This window comes from Schistocerca serialis, chromosome 5 (assembly GCF_023864345.2).
Source record: "Schistocerca serialis cubense isolate TAMUIC-IGC-003099 chromosome 5, iqSchSeri2.2, whole genome shotgun sequence".
In the NCBI taxonomy this organism is placed as follows: domain Eukaryota; kingdom Metazoa; phylum Arthropoda; class Insecta; order Orthoptera; family Acrididae; genus Schistocerca; species Schistocerca serialis.
Genome location: NC_064642.1, coordinates 245,409,498 through 245,436,426, shown reverse-complemented (window position 1 = coordinate 245,436,426; position 26,929 = coordinate 245,409,498). Strand labels below are relative to the sequence as shown.

Genomic DNA, 26,929 nt, shown 5'->3' with positions numbered 1-26,929 from the left:
TATTTGTGCTCCTTGACTGCTACTACAAGTTTACTATCAAACCAAACAGCACGAGACTGGAAATTTTTGAATCATTGCTATTTGACTAGCTAATATAATGTGCCAAGTCAAACATTTTGTGTGTGTGACCTGGTAGCCTTACTCTATGAAAGTGTAACAGCAAACTTACTGTGTCTTAAGCTGAGGATACCGAATAAAACAATCATTGATAAATAATAGTGGGACACATGCAAAATGTACTGATAAGCCAATAAAATCTTAAATTCAAGAATTAGCATTTTTACAGTTGGGTATAGTATGGAGAAAGTGATTCTCAAACAATTAATATCATAAGAAATTAACCATAACACTAATTCCTATTGCAGTTATCAGTAGACACTGACTAAGTATTAAAAAACTAAAAGAAGATGTAGGATTTAGGGAAGGAAACAAAACGGAAGAGGGAGTAAAAAAGCAAAACAAAAGAGCAACATAGGTTCAAACTCTAAATAACTAAGTAAACAAGATCAAAAAATTAGTAATCCCCAGGAGACATCTCACTAATAGCACCTACCACCACCTTGATAGTAGTATCAGTTCAGAAAGGGAAAGAGTCCTCAAGTCTCTTCAGGAATACCATATCTGTATGAAGCCACCATGGATGATTAGCTATGAAATGGTGGGGATATTGATTGCTCCATTTCACCTGCTATTTTGAATGGTACCCAGACATTTTCTGTGGGGTTATGACCAGATAATTTTGTGGACCCGACAATATGCAACAGGGCGCCTGAGTGTTTGTCACACCTGGAACATGTGTGTACAGCACTGGGAACATGGTAGTTTTTATCTTGGATGATGGAATGTATTTAGTAAAGCTATTAGTAAAGCTATCATGAAGATCTAGAAGGAAGGGCAGCACTTGGTTATTGAGAATGGTAAAATAAACACCTGCTTCACATTCATGGTAACATGAAGGAGTGGGCCCAAGTCATTGCAGAAAAATACCCTGAAAACATTGCAGAACCACTACCAGGTTGAGATACTTATACATTCTCCACACATCATGATTTAAATGCCTTATTGGGCAGTTAGTGCACTTGATGCCTTGTATCATTTGAAAAGAGGTAAAATTGTGACCAGTCAGGCAACACTGCATATGTTCAAGTCAGCTAATGATCAGTTTCTGAATTGTTTGGTCCACTGATCCAGAGAGCAAGGGCTATTGTGAGGTACCTATCTTCAAATGTCCAATGAATGCTGTTCCCTTTGCAGTGTCCACTCAGAAAGTGGTTGAAATGAACTTATCACTATCAGCAACAATTCCTTTACACTTGAAATCAGTTGCAGTTGTCAAGGTGTGACACACATCTCCAGTCCACCGTTCTTAAGCCATGCTACAAGGCTGTGTGTGATACACAATTCCTTGTAGAAATGTTGACCAGTTTGCACTGATACAGCAGCAAATTAGACAACTTAATTTACAGTATGACCAGGGGTATGCCCTAACATGCTGGCTCCTGTCTGCCATTCACTCAGTTCTCCACATTGACCTATCTTACCAGCCTAACTCTGCAAAACTAACTGGCACATCTCAACACTTTAACACCATGGGTTGGGTTGATTTTGGAAGAAGACCAAACTGCAAGGTCATCAGTCTCATCGGATTAGGGAATGAGGGGGAAGGAAGTTGGCCATGCCCTTTCAAAGGAAACCATCCCAGCATTTACCTGAAGCAATTTAGGGAAATCACGGAAAACCTAAATCAGGATGGCCACACACAGGATTGAACCATTGTCCTGAATGCGAGTCCAGTGTGCTAACCACTGTGCCACCTCACTCGGTAAACACCATGACTTATGTCAGCGATGGAGGTGCACATGACTACCTGGTACAAATTCTACTCTACATACAACACCCCAAAGCGACCAGAGTGCTCACTTAAGGAGTGTCTAATAACTTATCTGAATAACTTGTGTGGAAAGCAGTTTTGTCTGGTATGCCAGTCAGGCAAAACTGCCATGATCATTGAGGCAATCATCCACTGATGCATCAGGTTGAAGATACCCATTTACTAAAACACTGTCTCCTGTTCCGTGAAGAAGTTTGTAACTACATGCTGCACCTACTCATCCAACAGGAATAATTGATCCCTCAAGGCCTTTTTCTAAGGGACTGATGGCATGATATTCACATGGGGAGGGATCAGGACAATAGGTCAGGTGCTAGAGTCTCCCAGTGGAAGCTAGCCTCCCAGATCCACCAGTGTCTTCTATCCAGTCGTGACCTGCATGGAACCTGGCACACCGGTCCACAGTGGTGGTTTTTGACAAAAATCCCGACTCATACAAATTTTTCATTCTCCAGTGAATGTCTACTGGCATCTACCATTTGGCAGGCAAGAAAAGACTAACAGCACATTGGTCCTGTTTACTCACAAGTGCTAATAACGTTGGCATAGTTCACATTTCCCATATGCATGTCGGAAAGAATTGAATGACGTACTAATCCCTTGCCTGCATGTCAGTGCATATATACTGAAGTGTTGGCAGAAGAGCTAACACAGTGTTGCTAGAGGAGGTTGAAATGCATGCTTTTAAGCTCACGCAGATTGGCGTGAGGTCTGGAACATTACAAGGAAATGAGAACTTAGAAAAACGGACGCAGTTGCTGTAATACTTAACTTTAATCCAGAAGTGGTGTACACCGGTCTGACGGTACAGGCATCACAAGTTATATATATCTATTGATAATGGCACCTTGCTAGGTCATAGCAAATGACGTAGCTGAAGGCTATGCTAACTATTGTCTCGGCAAATGGGAGCGTATTTGTCAGTGTAGCATCGCTAGCAAAGTTGGCTGTACAACTGGGACGAGTGCTAGGAAGTCTCTCTAGACCTGCCGTGTGGTGGTGCTCGGTCTGCAATCACTGACAGTGGCGACACGCGGGTCCGACGTATACTAATGGACCACGGCTGATTTAGAGGCTACCACCTAGCAAGTGTGGTGTCTGGCGGTGTCACCACATATACCCTCATCAGAGTCATGCTACATTGCATATATGCTGCAGCAATGCACTCAAATGGAAACTTTTTGATCAACAACTATATTTCATCATTTTAGTGACTGCAATGACAATAGGTCTTTAGACTCTTAAGTTCCTTCCTCAGCATCCTTCATTTGCTCCTATGCCTCATCCTCCATTTATTAACACCTATAAATAGGATTTTTCCTGCTATTTTCTGATGATTTTTTTCTGTTGTAAAATAGTTACGAAAAGAAATTGATTTGTTGGAGTTTAATGTCCAGTCAACAATGAGCTTATTCAAACTGAATAGAATCTCGGAAATAAGGAAATTGGTCATGTCATTTTCGAGGCAACTATCCCAGCATTCATCTTAACTGATTGACGAAAACCTAAACCTGGCTAGCCAGAGTTTTAACCTTGTTGTGAGTCCCTTGGGTAATCATAGCCCCATCTTGTTCAATTTTAGGTTTTTAGTCAGTTAGCCTGATAGTGTTCTCATGATGTGACGACAAGAGAGATTTGGCTAAAGAATCCATTTCTGAAAAAGAAATGTGAAATAACATTAGTGCAATAAGATTGCAAGCATTTCTACACATGCCCTATGGAAACAAAATACTTGAATATGGCAGCCTTATTGGGCTGTGAAAGGTGAGTGTGGCAATCATGGCTCTGAGCACTATGGGACTGAACATCTATGGTCATCAGTCCCCTAGAACTTAGAACTACTTAAACTTAACTAACCTAAGGACATCACACAACACCCAGTCATCACGAGGCATGGCAATCATGTTAAACACACCTTTCGTGTAATGTGTGTGTTTTCTGACCAATGTAGGCTTTGCCATGCTGACAAGGTATTTTGTAAGATTCCAGCCATCTGCAATCCCATCCCAGCATTCTTTACTGAACCAAGAACGTGGAAATCTTTGTAGGTGGCCAGAATATTACATTGACATAATGTTTCCCTAGGAATCTGCCTAATTTCGAAGAAATATTGCTGACATTTGCAAGGAATGCCCTGGACCTGAACCACTCCTTCTCCTCTTGCTCATGTGGGCGGTCACATTTCCTTCTCCTTAAAGCCATGCTGATGTGATGTGGAGAATATCCATTATCTTTGAACACAGACTGTAGGTGTTCCAATTCCTTTCCAAGGTTGTCTTTATCAGACACAACATGTGCTTGGTGCACCATTGTTTGAAGGGTGCCCATAGTTTGTGACATGCGATGGCAGCTAGATGCCTGCAAATTCAGATCTGTGTGTGTGGGCTTATAGTAGACAGATTGCCCCATTTCCATCTGACCAACATGTTCAGAAATGGCAGACAGCCACCCTTCTCCATATCCATTGTGAATTGGGTATTCTCATGGGGTGAATTCAGGGTCTGCAAAAAATGTGACAGTTCTTCTTTACCATGGGGCCAAACTACAAAAATATCATCCACATATCATAGGGAGACTTTTGGTTTAATTTCAGCCATATCAAGTGCCCTCTCCTCAAAGTCATCGACAAGAGTTTTCTACCAGAAGGGAGAAAGGATTACCCACGGCATCACCATCAAAGTGATCAAATTTTCACTGTTGAATAGAAAGTAGGTTGAGAAAAGGGCATGATGACATAATGGAAGACCTTCTTTGTGGATCTTCAGAAGACCATACGAACTTGGTGGAACAGAGCTGTGAGGTCTTAATCTTTTTGCAACTTCTGCAGAACAAAAGAAAAATTCAACAGTACTGTCATTTTCCTTTCTAATCTTCTTGTGAGGTCTTTACCAATCTTCTGGTACTTGGGTCATTCCAAGATCCACAAAGGAGGTCTTCCATTACCTGCTATTGTGAGCAATATCGGTGCTCTGACATATTACTTAGGTAGGCATCTTTCTCTCTACTGATACCTTCTGTGGGAAAAGTCTCACATCATTTTTGCAACTCTGGTAAGTAGACTGAGGTCACATCAACTCAGTGAATTGGACTTATTAGTAAGATTTTATGTCATATGTCTCTTCACTAGGGGTTCTCTCATGGATTCACTGTCACTCACCAGCAGTAAGTTCATAACTGACATAACAGTGGTGTTTCGTAATGACCTTTTTTTAATTCATCATGACCTTTTTTTATTTCATCATGATGTTTCCTTAACCTACTTTTTATTGAACAGTGAATATTTTGAACAAAGTGACAGTGTTGTCATAGGTAGTCCTCTCTCCCCTCTGGTAGCAAAGTCTTTTTTGGAAGATTTTGAGGAAAGGACACCGATTCAACCAAACTTAAACCAAAAGGCGTCTCATGATACGTAGATGATACTTTTGTAGTGTGGCCCCATGGTGAGGAAGACCTGTCATGTTTTTTAGCAGCATTTGAATCCAGTTCACAAGAATATCCAGTTTACAATGGACATGGAGAAGGACAGCTGTCTCCCATTTCTGCACATCTAGGTCAGTCAGAAAGTGGATGGATCCTTGAGGCATTCCATCTACTGTAAACCTACACATACAGACCTGGATTTGCAGGCATCTGACTACCATGACCCCTCACAAACTATGGACACCCAACATATGGTGAGTACATGTAGTGTCTGATAGACACAAGGAGCTGAAACACCTACAATTTATGTTCAAAGATAATGGATATTCTCCACATCATGTAAGCATTGCCTTAAACAAGAAGAAACATGACCAGCCACATGAGCATGAGGAGGAGGAGTGGTTCAAGTCCAGGGCATTCCTCCCATATGTTGACAATATTTTGTTGAAATTAGGCAAGTTCCTAAGGAAACATTATGCCAAAGCAGCCTACAATGACATGCCCTTCTCAGTTTGGTAAAGGATGATCCTGGATTGGAGATGGCTGGAATCTGCAGAATACCTTGTCAGTGTGGCACAGCCTAAATTGGTCACACACACACACACACACACACACACACACACACACACACACTCTCTCTCTCTCTCTCTCTCTCTCTCTCTCTCTCTCTCTCTCTCTCTCTCTATGTGAAAGGTGCACTACTTGCCTTTTGCAGCCCAGTAAGTCTCCCATATTCAAGCACTGTTTTGCTGTATGGAATTCTATGAGTTGTTCTGCCACAGAAATCTTGGCCGTGATTTAGTTATTAAGGAATGAGTGGAAATACATTTGATGGAAGATCTTATTAGTCATTATGGCAGCTTTCAACTGGATAGGGTAGGAGGCCTATTGATTTCTTAATAGCTACAGAAAAAAAAATTTAGTGACACTTGATTTATTAATTTTACATGTGAATTTTTACTCTGTAAGCCCACATTCCAAGAGAGTATGTATGTAGTATCACCATTACAAATGAACCTGTGCACCATAGATGGAACAACATTCTAAGAGGGTACGAAACTCAACAGAGGTCACTCATGTAAAGGAAACTTTCATGCCTGTTCTCTGCACTAATTTATGGTAGAAAATTAACATTGTGAACCAGCAATCTCCAGCGCAAAACACTCATCTGAAGACAGTTGAATGGTTGTCAACTGAAATACAATGGCAAGAAGTTAGCATCATCCATTTGCAATCCCAAAACTTCATGGAATAGTCCAGTATTTCATTCACACTTTGTATTTGGAAGTGAAATGTTTACAAAATATGCAACTGTCTAATTAAGAACTTTGTCATATACTCTTTTTTCCCAATCTGTTCAAGTATACTAAACACCAAAGCATCCCATGGACTTTTATAATTCTTTCTAAATAAATTCTCCCAGTACAGACCCTCTTCTACCTTGCTTTCAAAGATCTTCTTGGATATTTTTGCACAATAACATACAAAACTGTATGAAAATCATATCTTTGTTTCATTGTGCACAGAGATTTGAGACGACTGAAGAAAGGAAGATACAGGGCAGAACAGAAAGGACCTGATGAGAAAAGAAGCATAGCTTTGGACCACAAAGGTTCATAATGGACCCAATTTATGAAATAAGACAATTACAAGATCACTATTAGAAGTATGGATGATGTGGTAGCTTTCCTCAGTGTAGAAGATACATATGATAGTATATGCAAAAGGAAAGTGTGGAAACTTTAAAGAACAATAGGGTGGGCAATTACTGGGTTGGTGCATAAGTTCATAGTATTTTTTCCTAAGTTTAACAAACAGAACAGATATGCTTAACAGAGATATTAATCATCTGTAATATATTCTCATTCACTATTTACAACACTCTGTAAATGCTGGGGTAACTTTCTGATTCTGTGATTGCAGAAATCATGTGGTTTTGAGGCAAAGAACTTGTTGAGCCATGTTCAGAGCACATTTTCATCTACAAAAGAAGTTCCTTGAAGGTTGTTTGATAGAGAGCAGAAAAGGTGAAATCTGAGGGTGCAAGATCAGGTGAAGAAGGTTGCTTGGAATGACTTTCAAACCCAGTCCTTGAGTATATTTTTAAAATTTTTTTTTACCAGTCTAGCAGAATGCCAGTGGTCATTATCTTGGAGTAGCTTCACTTCATACAGTCTTTCTTGTCATTGTTCTTGGACTGCATCTGCAAGACATCTCAGATGATGACAATAAATGTCAGCAGTGATGGTTACACTTAGGGGAAGCAATTCGTAGTACACTACTCTTCCACCATATGCACATCTTTTGTGAATGTGTGCAGATCTTTGTATGTGGAATTGCTGCTTAATTTGGGCTCAATCAATCCTTTATTTTCCATATGTTAGCATGAAGAAACCATTTCCCATCACCAGAAACAATACAGGATAGGAATGGTTGGTGTTGTTCATGAGCCAATTGATGTTGAGCACTCAGGGATGCACAAACGGCCAGCTGACAATTTTTTGTGATTTTGGCTTAGAGCAGGAGGTACCAACACAACCAAATCTTGAACCTTCCCCACTGGATAAAATACCACATAATAGTGGAATGCTCACAGTTCATCATATTTGACAGTTCTTCAGTACAATGATATGGATCATTGTGGATTAATGTGTTTAAACAATCTTCTTCAAACTATGAAGATCTTCCTGAAACTGGAGAGTCATATCAAGATGACCCTCATTAAAGCCATTTCTCTTGCCATGTTCTGTCTAGTGGCACTATCCCCATCCCATATGTTACCAAATGTTTCTTGCTGCTTCCACAGCTGTCACCCCTCTTTTGAACTCAAACAGAAAAATATGTCTGAAATGTTCTGATCTCTCCAATTGGCACTCCATTTTCTAGTGTCCACATCCCCACTCACTATCTCCAAATGACAAAATGACAATCTGTTAACTCAAATAGCACTAGTGAACTACAAATAAAAAATGACAATCAATAAAAAAACCTATAGCAACCAGATTACCAATGTGCAAAACAAAAATGCTATGAACTTGTGCACCAATTTAATTGATCACATGGAAAGTAAGAGGTGTGCAGAGGAAATCTAAGCTGCATAAATGTTGGGATAGGAGAGAAGATATTATCTGTAGCAGAGAAATGAGCTAAAATAAGTAAGTGCTCTATCACCATTGCTTTTCATCACAGTAATGGATGAAATGTTGCCAAGAGTGGCAGGACAGATTGGAAAAGGAATTGTGAAAGTAATGTTGTTTCATTGTTTTGTTAAGGGTTGAACATCCACTACTTCATATAATGTTTGAATTGAATTGAATTTTATTATTGTAGAGACCTCACAGGTTATCTGAAATGTTAGAAGTGTCAATATAATTACAGTACACACATGTTCACAATACAAAAAGTTACTAACTGCTATATGGTAGTTGCATTTCAGGGAGAGCATATGGGAATGATTGACAGGAATGGGGGAAAGAAATACAGTAGAAGAAGAATGGGTAGCTTCGAGGGATAAAGTAGTGAAGGCAGCAGAGGGTCAAGTAGGTAAAAAGACAAGGGCTAGTAGAAATCATTGGATAACAGAAGAAATAGTGAATTTAATTGATGAAAGGACAAAATATAAAAATGCAGTAAATGAAGCAGGCAAAAAGGAATACAAATTCTCAAAAATGAGATCGACAGGAAGTGCAAAATGGCTAAGCAGGGATGGCTAGAGGACAAGTGTAAGGATGTTATTTAATCTGTATATTGAGCAAGCAGTAAAGGAAACAAAAGAAAAATTTGGAGTAGGAATTAAAATCCACGGAGAAGAAAAAAAAAAAAACTTTGAGGTTCGCCGATGACATTGTAATTCTGTCAGAGACAGCAAAGGACCTGGAAGAGTAGTTGAACGGAATGGACAGTGTCTTGAAAGGAGGATATACGAGGGCAGTTCAATAAGTAATGCAACACATTTTTTTTCTCGGCCAATTTTGGTTGAAAAAACCGGAAATTTCTTGTGGAATATTTTCAAACATTCCCGCTTCGTCTCGTATAGTTTCATTGACTTCCGACAGGTGGCAGCGCTGTACGGAGCTGTTAAAGTGGCGTCTGTAACGGATGTGCGTTGCAAACAACGGGCAGTGATAGAGTTTCTTTTGGCGGAAAACCAGGGCATCTCTGATATTCATAGGTGCTTGCAGAATGTCTACAGTGACCTGGCAGTGGACAAAAGCACGGTGAGTCGTTGGGCAAAGCGTGTGTCATCATCGCCGCAAGGTCAAGCAAGACTGTCTGATCTCCCGCATACGGGCCGGCCGTGCACAGCTGTGACTCCTGCAATGGCGGAGCGTGCGAACACACTCGTTCGAGATGATCGACGGATCACCATCAAACAACTCAGTGCTCAACTTGACATCTCTGTTGGTAGTGCTGTCACAATTGTTCACCAGTTGGGATATTCAAAGGTTTGTTCCCGCTGGGTCCCTCGTTGTCTAACCGAACACCATAAAGAGCAAAGGAGAACCATCTGTGCGGAATTGCTTGCTCGTCATGTGGCTGAGGGTGACAATTTCTTGTCAAAGATTGTTACAGGCGATGAAACATGGGTTCATCACTTCGAACCTGAAACAAAACGGCAATCAATGGAGTGGCGCCACACCCACTCCCCTACCAAGAAAAAGTTTAAAGCCATACCCTCAGCCGGTAAAGTCATCTTTACAGTCTTCTGGGACGCTGAAGGGGTTATTCTGTTCGATGTCCTTCCCCATGGTCAAACGATCAACTCTGAAGTGTATTGTGCTACTCTTCAGAAATTGAAGAAACGACTTCAGCGTGTTCGTAGGCACAAAAATCTGAACGAACTTCTCCTTCTTCATGACAACGCAAGACCTCACACAAGTCTTCGCACCCGAGAGGAGCTCACAAAACTTCAGTCCTACAGCCCCGATCTCGTACCGTCGGATTTCCACATGTTTGGCCCAATGAAGGACGCAATCCGTGGGAGGCACTACGCGGATGATGAAGAAGTTATTGATGCAGTACGACGTTGGCTCCGACATCGACCAGTGGAATGGTACCGTGCAGGCATACAGGCCCTTATTTCAAGGTGGCATAAGGCCGTAGCATTGAATGGAGATTACGTTGAAAAATAGTGTTGTGTAGCTAAAAGATTGGGGAATAACCTGGTGTATTTCAATGCTGAATAAAACAATCCCTGTTTCAGAAAAAAAATGTGTTGCATTACTTATTGAACTGCCCTCGTAAGATGAACATCAACAAAAGCAGAACAAGAATAATGGAATGTAGTCAAATTAATTCAGGTGATGTTGAGGGAATTAGATTAGGAAATGAGACGCTTAAAGTAGTAGATGAGTTTTGCTATTTGGGGAGCAAAATAACTGATGGTGGTTGAAGTAGAGAGGGTATAAAGTGTAGACTGGCAATGGCAAGGAAAGCGTTTCTGAAGAAGAGAAATTTGTTAACATCGAGTATAGATGTAAGTGTCAGGAAGTCGTTTCTGAAAGTATTTGTATGGAGTGTAGCCATGTATGGAAGTGAAACATCGACGATAAATAGTTTGGACAAGAAGAGAATAGAAGCTTTCAAAATGTGATGCTACACAAGAATTCTGAAGATTAGATGGGTAGAGCACATAACTAATGAGGATGTATTGACTAGAATTGGGGAGAAGAGAAGTTTGTGGCACAACTTGACTAGAAGAAGGGATCGTTTGGTAGGATATGTTCGGAGGCATCGAGGGATCGCCAGTTTACTATTGGAGGGCAGCGTGGAGGGTAAAAATTTTAGAGAGATACCAAGAGATGAATACACTAAGCAGATTCAGAAGGATGTAGGTTACAGTAGGTACTGGGAGATAAAGCAGCTTGCACAGGATAGAGTAGCATGGAGAGCTGCATCAAAGCAGTCCCTGGACTGAAGACCACAACAACAACAACAACAACAACAACTGCAGTTGATATTATGAGTATGGGTATTGTGGTAGCTTTTCTCAGTGTAGGAAACACAATAGGAAAGAATATCTACAACATTACAATAAAGTCTGCATTTTGTTACTGTTCACTTATCTATTACTTCCATTTGTGCCAACTGTGGGAAGCGCCACTCCCCCTGCTCACCCTTCTACCTGTTTTCCATAAGGAGTGGTGAATAATGGAAATCAAAAACCTGGGCAGGTTCACCTATCAAGATGCAAAGAGAAAATACAAATGCCTTAATCCTGTTTCAATGACTGCATCCTATGCTGTGACTATGACTCCGCTGCCCCCATTGGAGACGGCTGTCCCTGCAGTTGTTAAACCCCCAGTGGGCCCTCAGGGCTGCCCTGACTCTTCCCCCATGTCCATGATGGGGGACACTGCTTCTTCTGGACATTGGACACCAATCCTCAAATTGACGAGGATAACGGAGCCCCCCCCCCCCCCCCAACCAGAGGTAAGCCAGCCTCCTCCAGCTTCTCTCGTGCAGAAAGGGTCCCTTGGAAGTCTAACTTCTAAGGCAAGCTCCAGCATGACAGCTGACATCAGTGAGTGACTCAAGGAGCCTTGAGTGTCAGATTGAAGAGTTTTCTGCTCTTTGTCTGTCCCTGACCCCCCCCCCCCCCCTCCTGCGACTCCCTCCCAGGTTGCTTTAAAGGAGCAGCATGGGGAAGGGAAGAAGAAGAAGAAGAAGAAGAAGAAGAAGCTGGGTAAGAAGGAAGAGGTTCAGGTTGCCTCTGTGTCACCTGTTCTTACCAGCTCTGCGTCTGAGGACAATTTGCAGATTTTGGTGTCCCCCAACGACCTTAATCTCGCCCCCCACCTCAGACGTAATGGTTCTCAACTTAGGCTCTCCTTCAGTGGCAGTAGATGACCTGGTGGCATAATTTGCCTCCTCTGTCCCTTCATGCCTTTTTCAGCTGCAGACAATGTCATTCTCCAGTAGAATTGCAGCTGTTTTTTCCGCCACCTTGCTGAGCTCCCACAACTTATCAGCTTTCACCCTTTCTTCTGCATTGCTCTCCAGGAAACTTGATTTCCGGTGATGCAAACCCCCACCCTCTATGGCTATCAGGGTTATTATAAGAATTGAGCAGTTTATGCAAGGATATCTGGTGGAGTCTGCATCTACATCCTTAACTCTCTTTACAGTGAGTGTGTACCTCTTCAAACACCTTCAGAGGCTGTCGCTGTTAGGGTGTGGATGCCTCAAGCTGTTACTGTTTGCAGTATCTATCTTCCACTGGATGGTGATGTCCCACAACATGTACTGGCTGCGCTGATTGCCCAACTGCCACCAACTTTTCTGTTACTGGGCAACTTAAACACCCATAAACCTTTGTGGGATGGTTTGGTGGCAACAGGACGAGGCACTGTCACTGTACAAGTGTTGGCACAGCTCAACCTTTCCCTCTCAAATAATGATGCCTCCACCCATTTCAGTGTGGCGCATGGCACATACTCAGTCAACGACCTTTCGGTCTGCAGCCCTGGCCTTCTACCATTTGTCTAATGGAGTGTGCAGTAGTGAAAACTTTCCAATCTTCCTGTCACTGCCACAGCGTCACTCTTCTGGGTGCCTCCCAAGGTGGGCTTTGAATAAGGCTGACTGGAACTCATTCGCCTTCATTGCCACTATTGAGCCTCTTTCTCATGATGCCATTGATGTGGTGGTTCACATCATAACCACCGGCATCAATTCTGCAGCAGAATCTGCAATTCTCTGTTCTTCCTGGTCCCCTCGGTGAAGGATTGTGCCTTGGTGGTCGCCGTAGATCACTGAGGTGATTAGAGATTGCAGACGGGCCATCCAATGTCATAAGTAGCACCCATCACTCGAATACCTCCTTACCTTTAAGTAGGTCCGTGCCTGAGTCCATCACCTTATTCGCCAATGGAAACAGGAGTGATGGGGAAGGTATGTCTCCACCATTGGCATCCGTACCTCTCCATCACAGGTTTGGACTATGGTTAGGTGACACTCTGGCCTTCCACTCCCTGAAAGAGGGGTTGGAACGTTGGAACCTTTCATTCCGTACATGCCACCCTGAATCGTACAATGCTTCATTCAGTGAGTGGGAATTCCAAAGTGCCTATCCGCTTGCCCTGATACAGCTCCTGGGCCGGACCGCATCCACTATCAGATGCTCAAACACCTCTCAGTGGACTGCCAGCGACACCTTCTCGACCTTTTCAACCATATCTGGGTTGAGGGTGAGTTTGCATCACAATGGCGAGAAAGCATCATCATACCAATGTTGAAACCACTGGACGTGGACAGCTACCATCCCATTAGCCTTAGCAACGTCCTGTCCAAGTTGCTCAAATGCGTGGTGAGCCGGGGCCTTCTGGCTCCATCTCAGGGTGGATTCCGTAAGGGCCACTCTGCCACCAATAATGTGGTCTGCCTGAAGTCTGCCATCCATACGGCAATTGCCCACTGTCAGCATCTGGTTGCCATCGTTTTTGACGTGCGGAAGGTATACGATACAACATGGCGACATCACATCCTCACCACACTTCATGGGTGGCGTCTTGTACTATGAGGTGTCAAAACCAAGTGAAACAATCACAGGTGCTCTTTATCAAACACAATTAATGCGTTTGAGCAGAGCATTAAAAGACAAATGACCACAATACAGCAAGAGGCGTGATAAAGTGATTTTGCAGCATGACAATGCTCGACCCCACGTTGCAAAAGAGGTCAAAACATACTTGCAAATGTTAAAATGGGAAATTCTACCCCACCCATCATCGTATTCTCCAGACATCACTCCCTCTGACTCACCTGTTTAGATCAATGGCGCTTGGCTGGCTGACCAACACATCCAATCTCATGAAGAAGTCACAATTGGATCAATTCCTGGATCGCTTGAAAAGATTAACAATTTTTTCGACATAGGATTCATACACTGCCAGAAAGATGGGAGAAAGTAGTGGCCAGCAATGGAAAATACTTTGAATGATACATGTGTAAGCATTTTGTTTCATTAAAGCCTCAAATGTTGGGGAAAAAATGGCAGACGCAAAGTTTTACACCTTGTACCTTTGCACCAAGACTAGTGTATTTAAGTAACATGTGACTAAACATCAAATGCTGTGGTGTGATGAAACAATGTTTTTTTGTTTAAAACTGTGATGTATTCAATACAACATGCAAAGTCTAATTGTTTAATATTTGTAATACTTACATCCTATTTTTATCATTGCAGCAATTTTCCATAATGGTGGATCTGATAACCTGAAGACTGCTTTTAAGCTGTATCGAGGTCCACTCCTGATCATAGAATTTTTATTTCTGATGGGCATAAATGTGTATGGTTGGCGATCTTCTGGGGTCAATCATGTGCTTATTTTTGAACTTGATCCTCGAAATCATCTTTCTGAACAGCATTTGATGGAGCTGGCTGCTATATTTGGAGTTGTTTGGACCTTAAGTGTACTGAGCTTTTTATACAGTGAATCTCTTAGTATACCACCCTATGTAAATCCACTGTCTCTTATTATTTTAATGGTTGTGTTCTTGGTTAACCCTGTGAGGACATTCAGATATGAGGCCAGGCTGTGGACTATGAAAGTTCTGGTGAGTAGCAATTTGACAAAGATGATAATTATGCTATAGTTACTTTTAATGTAATGGACACCTATCTTCTGTGATATAAAGTATAATTCTGAGAAACAATTACAAATAGTGTTGTCTGATCACACAGTAGCATCTGTTTCTGTGACCTGTTGTAAGCTTTGTACTGATAAAAATATATGTCTTCTAAACATGCATTGGTCATGCAGTTTAACAATACTACAGAGCTGTTCTTGGCCATCGGTCTTCAATTATGTCCTCCTCCTTCTCTCTGATGATATTCAGTGGAAAGTTAACAACCTGCACTCAAGTGATCGCTTTTCAATCTGCATATCTTTCGGGGAGAACAACTTCTGAAAGAAACCAGTGCTAGCTAAAAATATTTGAAGTCATGAGACCATTCTATCATGCCTGTATTAGACAAGAGATTTAGTTCACCAAACTTAAGGACACATTTAATGTAACAGACAACCAGAGGTGTGGGGTGACTATATGCAACACATGAAATAATTCCAAAGCAATATCCAAATAATGTTAAAGAACAAAAGCACACAACAATTATGAGAAGCAATCCAATTAACAAACACCAAGTTCCCATAAGAAAGCACATATTCAAGCTGACCTCAGATCATAGTAAAATCTTGTTTGACCATCTTGTTTGGATGTGCCCAGGTCTATGGTACACTTAGACAGTGTTAGTGTTCATACTTTTCAACTGACTAACTAAATCATTATTCCCCTCAAATTTGTGTACATATTTCAAACTTGAAATCCACACTAAATAAAGGCATCCTTCCTAGTTTTCTGGAAACTGGGCTCCTGTTTCTTTACCACTCAGGTACAAATATTATTAGCCAGCTTCATTTTTCCACTAATTAAATAAAAACTAAGTAAAATAAAATTTTTAAAAATCTTGCTGCTCTTGCTCTTAACTTCTGTTTCATACTCAGCATTTTTGTAACTTATTGGTATTTAGAGACTGCTGTCAACTGTTCATATGTTAAAGCAGTGAAATTTATTTAATAAGAGTACTAAAGTTAATCATAATTTATATCCCTGAGTCTAAATTTCTGATTAATTATAGAAGGGTTGGCTAATAAGGTATTTCTTTATTTTACTTTACTTTATTTTTGAATACTTAAGGAATTCCAATTTCCTACCTTGAGGCTGATGGCAGTCTGTGAGGACTTTGCACTTCTCTATATATAACTCAATTTTGAACCCTAGATGGGGACTCTGTCTACATGGAAATCATTTTTACTTCTACTATTGTGGTTGTAAATTTCACAGATTATCCTAAATTCACTCTTTTTATTAACAACAAATATCATTTGGGAATAAATGTATTGGAAGATGAGTGTAAGGATCCCTAGGTTTCTGAAGCAGCTGCTGGAACATATTCGGTTACTGGCTACATGATACTATTACTACACACTTTTGTAAAATAAACACTTTTTGACCCTAGCTGTATTGTTTCAGGCAGTTAAGTCTTAGGACAGTATTAAATACACTTAGAAGGGCCTGTTACAATATCAGCTTGAAGTCCAGGTTGCTTACATTTTTACACATTTTCACTCCATAGTATCTTATAGCATTATCTGCATGCTAATGTAGATACAGTAAAACATTTAATCATTCAACAAAACTGAACAGTGACACTACACAGAAAAGTAGATAACTGAACACAGTAGAGGCTTCCTCAAAGATATCCCTTCCCAGAGCATTTTCTCCTTAATGGTATTTGTTACATCTGATAAAAATCAGGTTTTGTTGATTTTCAATGTACATAAACCTGATCCAAGACAGAAAAACAACATTCTTACTTCTGTAAAGATAAGTTACACACAAAACTAGCAGGGACTCACCTGATCTTGCTGCAAATTTGAGATCTGTTACAGAATACTTTCTTAGCAGTGCAAGCTATTTTAAGTAAGCATTCCAACCAAGATCTTGGGCTCACAGTAATACAGGATTTTGCCAGTAATGAACAGGGTCTAAAACATAAACACATTTAAACTAAACCAATATGCCAAGCCAGTGTACACCTTACTGATCACATTACAGCTCAGATCAGCCCAGGACCTGCATCTAGGCTAGAGTTTGGCATGGTCTCTTCAGAGGGTGCTCCTGATGACAAGCACCATCTGATTAGAGGTGCCAGTGGGGTTGAAAATAATGTTGTACCAGCTAATCAGTTTTGATAGTGATGTTGTTGGCACCACAACCCTCGTAGATTCTGATTTCTTGTCTAGGGTTCAGAGTGGGTTACTGTAATCTGATACAAAATTTTTTTAGCAAGGTCCAATATGGCAAAGTATCTACTAAAGTATTATTGTAAATTAAAGATAAGTATATCAACCATCTATTTTATTAGCTACTTGGGTACAGATAAGAATGGTTCTACAACAAATATCAGTGTGGTTATGCAAAGATTAAGCTAAAAATAGAAGGTGAAAAGCAGGTATTTAATACAACTGAGGATGCCCTCACTCACTTTTTTTGAAAAAATTAGCTGCAATGGTGTTAACTTCACTGCTTCAATAATAATTAATAATTTATAGCAGTTTAATTACATCTACATCTACATCTATACTCCGCGAGCCACCTTACGGTGTGTGGCGGAGGGTACTTATTGTACCACTATCTGATCCCCCCTTCCCTGTTCCATTCACGAATTGTGCGTGGGAAGAACGACTGCTTGTAAGTCTCCGTATTTGCTCTAATTTCTCGGATCTTTTCGTTGTGATCATTACGCGAGATATATGTGGGCGGTAGTAATATGTTACCCATCTCTTCCCGGAATGTGCTCTCTCGTAATTTCGATAATAAACCTCTCCGTATTGCGTAACGCCTTTCTTGAAGTGTCCGCCACTGGAGCTTGTTCAGCATCTCCGTAACGCTCTCGCGCTGACTAAATGTCCCCATGACGAATCGCGCTGCTTTTCGCTGGATCATGTCTATCTCTTCTATTAATCCAACCTGGTAAGGGTCCCATACTGATGAGCAATACTCAAGAATCGGACGAACAAGCGTTTTGTAAGCTACTTCTTTCGTCGATGAGTCACATTTTCTTAGAATTCTTCCTATGAATCTCAACCTGGCGCCTGCTTTTCCCACTATTTGTTTTATGTGATCATTCCACTTCAGATCGCTCCGGATAGTAACTCCTAAGTATTTTACGGTCGTTACCGCTTCCAATGATTTACCACCTATGGCATAATCGTACTGGAATGGATTTCTGCCCCTATGTATGCGCATTATATTACATTTATCTACGTTTAGGGAAAGCTGCCAGCTGTCGCACCATGCATTAATCCTCTGCAGGTCCTCCTGGAGTACGTACGAGTCTTCTGATGTTGCTACTTTCTTGTAGACAACCGTGTCATCTGCAAATAGCCTCACGGAGCTACCGATGTTGTCAACTAAGTCATTTATGTATATTGTAAACAATAAAGGTCCTATCACGCTTCCCTGCGGTACTCCCGAAATTACCTCTACATCTGCAGATTTTGAACCGTTAAGAATGACATGTTGTGTTCTTTCTTCTAGGAAATCCTGAATCCAATCGCAAACCTGGTCCGATATTCCGTAAGCTCGTATTTTTTTCACTAAACGTAAGTGCGGAACCGTATCAAATGCCTTCCTGAAGTCCAGGAATACGGCATCAATCTGCTCGCCAGTGTCTACGGCACTGTGAATTTCTTGGGCAAATAGGGCGAGCTGAGTTTCACATGATCTCTGTTTGCGGAATCCATGTTGGTTATGATGAAGGAGATTTGTATTATCTAAGAACGTCATAATACGAGAACACAAAACATGTTCCATTATTCTACAACAGATTGACGTAAGCGAAATAGGCCTATAATTATTCGCATCTGATTTATGACCCTTCTTGAAAATGGGAACGACCTGCGCTTTCTTCCAGTCGCTAGGTACTTTACGTTCTTCCAGCGATCTACGATAAATTGCTGATAGAAAGGGGGCAAGTTCTTTAGCATAATCACTGTAGAATCTTAAGGGTATCTCGTCTGGTCCAGATGCTTTTCCGCTACTAAGTGATAGCAGTTGTTTTTCAATTCCGATATCGTTTATTTCAATATTTTCCATTTTGGCGTCCGTGCGACGGCTGAAGTCAGGGACCGTGTTACGATTTTCCGCAGTGAAACAGTTTCGGAACACTGAATTCAGTATTTCTGCCTTTCTTCGGTCGTCCTCTGTTTCGGTGCCATCGTGGTCAACGAGTGACTGAATAGGGGCTTTAGATCCGCTTACCGATTTTACATATGACCAAAACTTTTTAGGGTTCTTGTTTAGATTGTTTGCCAATGTTTTATGTTCGAATTCGTTGAATGCTTCTCTCATTGCTCTCTTTACGCTCTTTTTCGCTTCGTTCAGCTTTTCCTTATCAGCTATGATTCGACTACTCTTAAACCTATGATGAAGCTTTCTTTGTTTCCGTAGTACCTTTCATACATGATTGTTATACCACGGTGGATCTTTCCCCTCGCTTTGGACCTTAGTCGGTACGAACTTATCTAAGGCGTACTGGACGATGTTTCTGAATTTTTTCCATTTTTGTTCCACATCCTCTTCCTCAGAAATGAACGTTTGATGGTGGTCACTCAGATATTCTGCAATTTGTGCCCTATCACTCTTGTTAAGCAAATATATTTTCCTTCCTTTCTTGGCATTTCTTATTACACTTGTAGTCATTGATGCAACCACTGACTTATGATCACTGATACCCTCTTCTACATTCACGGAGTCGAAAAGTTCCGGTCTATTTGTTGCTATGAGGTCTAAAACGTTAGCTTCACGAGTTGGTTCTCTAACTATCTGCTCGAAGTAATTCTCGGACAAGGCAGTCAGGATAATGTCACAAGAGTCTCTGTCCCTGGCTCCAGTTCTGATTGTGTGACTATCCCATTCTATACCTGGTAGATTGAAGTCTCCCCCTATTACAATAGTATGATCACGAAACTTCTTCACGACGTTCTGCAGGTTCTCTCTGAGGCGCTCAACTACTACGGTTGCTGATGCAGGTGGTCTATAGAAGCATCCGACTATCATATCTGACCCACCTTTGATACTTAACTTAACCCAGATTATTTCACATTCGCATTCGCTAATAACTTCACTGGATATTATTGAATTCTTTACTGCTATAAATACTCCTCCACCATTGGCGTTTATCCTATCCTTGCGGTATATATTCCATTCTGTGTCTAGGATTTCGTTACTGTTCACTTCCGGTTTTAACCAACTTTCCGTTCCTAATACTATATGCGCACTATTTCCTTCAATAAGAGATACTAATTCAGGAACCTTGCCCTGGATACTCCTGCAGTTTACCAATATTACGTTAACTTTTCCTGTTTTTGGTCTCCGAGGACGGACGTTCTTTATCAACGATGATAATGTCCTCTCTGGTAAGTTATAGTTAATTATTAATACAGTTATAGCAGCTTCTTTAAATTGTACCTCGACTTGTTCCACACCCCTGGATGTTTGTCTTCTTAATGAGGTCCACAGAAGATGACAAGCGAATGAATAAATGAAAAATATGTAACATTTCTTGATGTTTTGATGGATAGCAAGTTACAGTAAAATAAACTAATCATAAAACTTATCTATAAATGCAAAGCATGTTAAATATACTCTGTGCTGACTCACAGCCAAAAACTTATATTTTGTATATGTTTGCTTTAATTACCCTTCAGAATTATCTTTTGAGGTAATAAAGATCAAAGTTAAAAAATAGTGAAAATGAACAATAAAAATATTATGTAACACTGATAAGTGAATACTATTACAAAGTGAAAAAAATAATGAAGATAAAAGATTATGATGATGAAGATGGTGAGGAGGAGGAGGAGGAGGAGGAGGAGGAGGAGGAGGAGGACGAGGAGGAGGAGATATGTGAATGATTTGAAGAGAATCATCATTCTTGAAGTTTCTTCTCAATAAACTTTTTTGGGAGGACACATCAATATTCATGATATAAGACACAAAAACAGTTTCTTTGAGGGATCTGCATATTTCTCTAAGGTTGTGAGTAAAGTCTTACATACTGATGCAAAAATGTTTAATGAGACACCCACGTCCAGTCAAGAAATTAGTATCACTGAAAAGCAACCAAAAAAATTATTCCATGGCAACCAACATTTGAAAAACAAAAATATTGGGGACAAATAAAAGAATATCAATCTAGGCACTTCTCTGAAATGTTATTTTATGATCTACATTTGGAAATCTTTATTAGTAGTATGAAAGATTAAAAGATTCACTGTAAAAGATATCTACATAGCTAACTGTTTTCCTCAACAGTAACCAATATATCCATGTAAATAGACACTGTAAAAGATATCTATTTGTATATTACATAGCTAACTGTTTTCCTCAACAGTAACCGGTATATCCATGTAAATAGTCAACAAGAAATAACAGATAAATAAGCCTAACTGATCAGTATAACTGTAAAAAGTTGCCATTTTCAAAGTAATAGGTTCACTGAAATCTTGTACAACTGTTGAACAAAGATTTGTAAAAGTAGTTTAATGATAACCATAGAAAATTGTTAACACAGACATGGAAAAACAGTTTGCAGCAGCTATTTCTCTCTTCTAATATACTGTATACCATGATTCAGTCCACATCCCTAAAAGTTGTCTTGCAATGAGATCTGCAAGTACTAATTTTTTTGTTGCTCTTTGTTGCCCAATATTGTGAAAGACAAATTTGATTTCTCTGTACAAATTTTTCCCATAATCAGCTGTATGAAATTTGTATTTTCATTTTCATCAACAGGGGCGGATAATTGCAGCACCCTTTTTCCATGTTGGGTTTGCTGATTTCTGGCTTGCAGATCAACTGAACAGCCTTGTGGGTGCATGCTTAGATTTCCACTTTCTCATCTGTTTTTACATAAACAATGGCAATTGGTTTGATGCTCAAGGTACTGTCTTTAAGTGGAATATAGAAGTGTTCTACTGTTCCACACCTATCCAACTGTATTCACCCCCTTCCCTTCCTCCCCAGCTGCTCCCCCTGCCCCCCCCCCCCCCTCCTCTCAATCACCATCCCCCCCCCAAATCTCTCTCTCTCTCTCTCTCTCTCTCTCTCTCTCTCTATCTCTATCTCTATCCTGATAAATGTGGAAAGGATAACTACTGGCAGTTGAGACAGATAACAGCACAGCAAATTACATAGATTAGCCAGAACTAGAGTTAAAAACAAAGATTCTTTATTAAACTCCATAAAGCACAATAAGCATCTTACTAAAAAATGGATTTTTAGCTGATAATACAACAACATATATAAAATGTTTGATAAAATACTTGTAGACAAGGAATGTTTATCAGAAAATTACTTTTATTGGAAATCACAGACATTGAATAAAGATATCTTGAATATTACAAACTAATGTCATAGAAATAGTCAAAGAAGATAAAAATTAGCTAGGACAAGTAGTCATAACACAGGATCTAGATCTTCATGTGTACCATATCAACAGTCCTTAAATACAATGTTGAAGTCCTTCATGATGGATTTGTTACACAAAATCTTCTCAGTGAAGTTATTATGTTAATTTGTTATAAAATTCCAAGCTTTTGACAATATCCTCCATTGTCTGTGTCAGGAATCTGGGAACATGATACTGAGTTCACCATTACTCATCCGCACATCTCGTATTGTATACCTGTATACGTGCAGCTAATACGTACATATGTAAATTACTTGGACTGCAATAGATGGCTGGCAGGTGCTTTGGAAATGTATCACCAAGGCAGTCCTGCAGAAATAAATTTAAAGAATTCCAAATACTGATTGTTGTAACATTGGACAGACACAATATCAGAAGTAAGAATGACCAAGTTATATTGTACTGCCACATGAAGAGAACCATAGAACCATGATAATACTGAAAGAAATATAGGTCAGTACAAAGTCATAATTAAAGACAACATCAAAATAGAGTCTTGTAGGTGAGCATACAATATGCTAGTAAACATAACTAAGGCCAAGAGCCCAGCGCAATGGGTTCATATTGAGGTGTTGTGCACATGACACAGTGCTTGCTGTGCCATCTGTCGAAGTTCTGAGGCAACCTTTCTTGGTTGTCTGTGGTGACACTTGCATCATGCACTGTTTGGTTAAGCATGCTCACACTGTAGTGTTAAAACACTCCTTCCCCCTTGGAGAATAGTGTTCACTGTGGAGATGTCCATGTCTTCATCAGTAGGTGATGACTGCTGGAGCAGGTGTCTTGCTGTCACAGGAGCATATGGTCTGAAACAGCACAGGCATGGACAGGATTGGCACCCACTCCCCCACAACACGCTGTAAGAGAGCACTGGTGATACTGGTGCTGGGGCTGGTGCCAGGCAGGCACTCAGCAAAGGAGGCACCAGAGAAGATGGCAGTGGCGATAGGATGCAGAAATGGAGGTGGCTCGGCACTGATTACTCCACCTGGCAGTGGTGCCGATAGCAGCACCCAGAGCAAAGATAGTTCTGTAGCTGGATGAGGTGTGGACTGCACCACAGGGGCTGGCACAGATGGTGTAGCTGAGTGCGTGGATGGAGGACTCTTTGGTGCATGGTTGGTCACTCATGGATATATCTGGTTGCAGTGTCATGATACCAAGCCATTGGAGGAGCGCACAATGCAGAGAGAGTGGCATCAGCAGTGATGGACAACCACTGGTATTCATTTAGGGTACTGGCTAAACACACAGGCCCAGATGGAGATTGGATGGCATCGGTGATGGGTGGCCAGGTGTTGGCCTGAGCAGATGATGCAGCATACATGGCTGGCAGCCATGAAGCATCTCCACCTGATTACAGTCGCTGACTGGAGTGAAACTATATGAACTCAACAGTCTATCAGGGACTTCCTTGGGAAAAGGGTGAGTGATATATTTTTTCATCTGGGTTTTGAGTTATGGACCAGCTGCTCCACCTCTCCACTGGACTGGCAATTTTAAATCCCCTCCCCCCGCGGGTCGCTCTCTTTGCTGTCCGCGTCCGCGCGCTGGCGGTCGCGAAGACGTGGGCGTCGGAATCTGTCGTAGCTTCGATGTGCTTGCTACATCCGTCCTGGTCACCAGTTAATACTTCTTGCTGAGAGTCTTCTTAATTTCATTCAGTGTTGGGTCCCAAGCCTTGCTAAGATTGTAACCGCAATCTCGGTTGATAAGATCTTCCCTGGTGCGAATTTCGATAGCCTCCCTTGGCTGTTTTATCCCTTCTGATTTGTGTGTGTTGTCGCAGACAGGAATGAGTCCCTCTGGCCTGAACACTGGTCCTCTCTACATGGGAATAAATTAGGAAATTAAGCACCTCCCAATGGTTTGGACAATTTCCTTTTGCCCTTCTCATACTTTTGCCTAGGTTGTGTGTTGGGCACTGCTGTTTCAGTCACCATAATTTTTTTAATGGAAATCCCACACCACTCTGTGCTTCCTGCAACCAGCCATTGACAGTGTGCTATTTTCTGACCCAAGGCTTATTTTGTACTGTTCATGTTTCAATGTATGTTTGCAACCTGAATTACCACATATTTTAGCAGATACAGCATGAGCTGTTGATTAAATTTTACTTTTTATTCATTGTAGTAATATTGTGAAGGAAATTTAGTTTTCAACCTTTCGAGTAAACTCCTCAAAAGGGAAGTGATCATTTTTAGCTGTCCCTCTACTCCAGTCGATTAGGCTCCAAGCATTATAAACTTCAAATTCATTCAGTAACTGACCACTTTAAGTTATAACACAGGCGCTTATAACCTCAGCTGTTTTGCATCCTGAAGCAATAACAAACAAATAAATGGAAAAAAAGTGGGGGCAAGTCATCGGTTTCATTGTGATGTGAATCTTGAAATCGCTATCACACCCTGAACCTTCTGTAAACTGGAGGAATATTCTGAGCAGACTGCACCTATTTGTTGGTATGAAACTTGATAGAATACCAGAAGCATTTCATCAGAAATAGAGAACCCAAAAATTTTGAAGGCATCTAGCCGAAATAAGCTTTCAGTGTTGCATCATTGACTACTAGAAAGGTCAAAATCTGAACAACTGCTTTGTAATGCTGATGATCCCAGACTCACTGCATAGGTTTGAGAATGTAACAAACTCACTGCTGTATCCATGTCCACTTGCATATTTTACATCTTGTCCATCACACATACTTCAGTGTAGAGTTTGCTTGGGGCTGGCATCAATTTGGAAACATTGATCACATGCATATTAATGTCTGGTGAAGGACATTGAGAACTGCATGCAAGCACATCATGTCCTTCTTTTACAATGGTTGCACATTGTCCAATACTTTGGGCGTTCAACCCGCCCATGTTGAACAAAACAATAAGGGCACAATGAAAGAGGAGCACACAGCCATTGTTGTGACACTGAATGGTGTTACTGTTTAGTGCAGTGCTGCCCCACGTGGCATCAAGGCTGCAGTTGCACAACTGCATCATTGTCTTCCCCCTGTAAGCTAACCAATGGTGGCCGAGGAGGAAAGGCTACTTCACACCACGCTTCTATCTGATTTCCTGCTGTCCTAGATACTTCAAAAGACTGAGGAATGTTCAGGACGTCTGTGAGAGGAGGATTTTCACATTGTACCACACATTCACTAACTTCCCTATCTGGAACCAGGCATATTACAGCTTCATGATCCATCAAATTAGTGTAAGAGTCCTGGCGGGCTTTAGTAACAAACTGGCAATGATGGCTAAGCCCATGAATTTCCACTGCCCAACGTCTGTATGACTTTAGCAACCACTTTTGACTATGGTAGAGCTCAATATAAACAACAACAACATGAGTATGTTTACAATGATAAGTATAGAGCAACTGATACATTTCATCAAAAGGGAGACTGCCAGGTTTCTGAAGAGAAGCTAGCTGACACAAAAGGTGATAAACACGAGGAAAAATCCATGACAAAAATAAAGCCTTATGCAAGTTGGGGGCAGTGACTCCAAAACCTTGAAAATATACCCAAAAGCTTTTTTCATATGTGTCCCAATCTTCCACATAATCATCATATGAAGAAACATAGGAGATGGCTTCAATTGTGGTGAAATCTGGTGCTTCAATGAGGCTGCGACATTGTTTAGTGTCATGGCAAGAGCCTACTGCCAGTTGGCGAGAGCTTGCTGTTGCTCAAAAAGTGATTGAAGAACTTCTTCCACTGACATGTTGGCTGTATATCGAACCAAAGAAACAAAACATGTGGAATAGAATCCCACCCTTGTTGCCAAGTATGTTGCAGTACTGTAGAGACACAGTGTTAGAAGTAACACTAACTATGTTTCATTCTGCTTCCACATAAAGCGATGCACAACAACACTGAATTAAGAATAGAATAGTACAAAGTCTTGTACTTACAGAACACATTAATATACTGTCTCGTAGGCGAGTGTACAAAAAGCATGTAAACACAAGTGAGGTCAAAAGCCCAGAGTTCCAGGCTTATATTAGGCTGTTGTGTACACAGCACAGTACTTGCTACACCATCTGTGCAGGTTGCAAGACGATCTCTCGAAGGGCAGCCATGGAGGCACTTGCATCATGTGCTGTTTGATTATATGCACTCACACTATATGGTTACTACACTTACAGTGCCTGCATTGTACGTATATGAAACAATTGTATTCTTAAAAATAAACTGTACAGCTTTGCTGAATAAAATATCCATAATTACAGCACTAGGTGTAAAGATAACTACCACATGTAGACAAATAGACTTAATTTTAAGTGACAAAGATCCTGAAATGGCTGGATGTATATTCTATAACAAACTTTCACGCTGCATCAAGACCTTAAAAACACTGTCTGCATTCAGACAAAAACTAACGTATCACCTGGCCTCAGCCTTTTGTTATAGTGTAAGGAAGTTCTTAGAATCAAATATATAAAATCTTTAAATAAGAGAGTCTTACATAAATTATATATAAATCATATAAAGACTGTGGCAGCTCATGATTATACATTTTGAGCTTGCTGTATAACAGTTATGCTTATCAACATATTTATATAACTATGGCCACAGACAA

The 26,929-nt window shown here is 40.7% G+C and overlaps 1 protein-coding gene and 1 long non-coding RNA gene across 3 annotated transcripts in view; one reads left to right on the top strand and one right to left on the bottom strand.

Annotated features, from left to right (window-relative positions):
• The window catches only part of LOC126481674 (xenotropic and polytropic retrovirus receptor 1), a 285,237-nt gene that overhangs the window by 215,530 nt on the left and 42,778 nt on the right, over window positions 1-26,929 (top strand). For both annotated transcript variants that reach the window (XM_050105607.1, XM_050105606.1), the window contains exons 6-7: window positions 14,499-14,869; window positions 21,674-21,821. In XM_050105607.1, coding sequence (XP_049961564.1) covers window positions 14,499-14,869; window positions 21,674-21,821 — 519 coding nt within the window. The remainder of the gene's footprint in view (window positions 1-14,498; window positions 14,870-21,673; window positions 21,822-26,929) is intronic.
• Window positions 22,400-26,929, bottom strand: part of LOC126481675 (uncharacterized) — an 81,181-nt gene continuing 76,651 nt past the window's right edge. Inside the window, exons 3-4 of the long non-coding RNA XR_007587613.1 lie at window positions 22,591-22,658; window positions 22,400-22,509 (exon numbers count right to left, since the gene is read on the bottom strand). This is a non-coding gene — a long non-coding RNA (uncharacterized LOC126481675). The remainder of the gene's footprint in view (window positions 22,510-22,590; window positions 22,659-26,929) is intronic.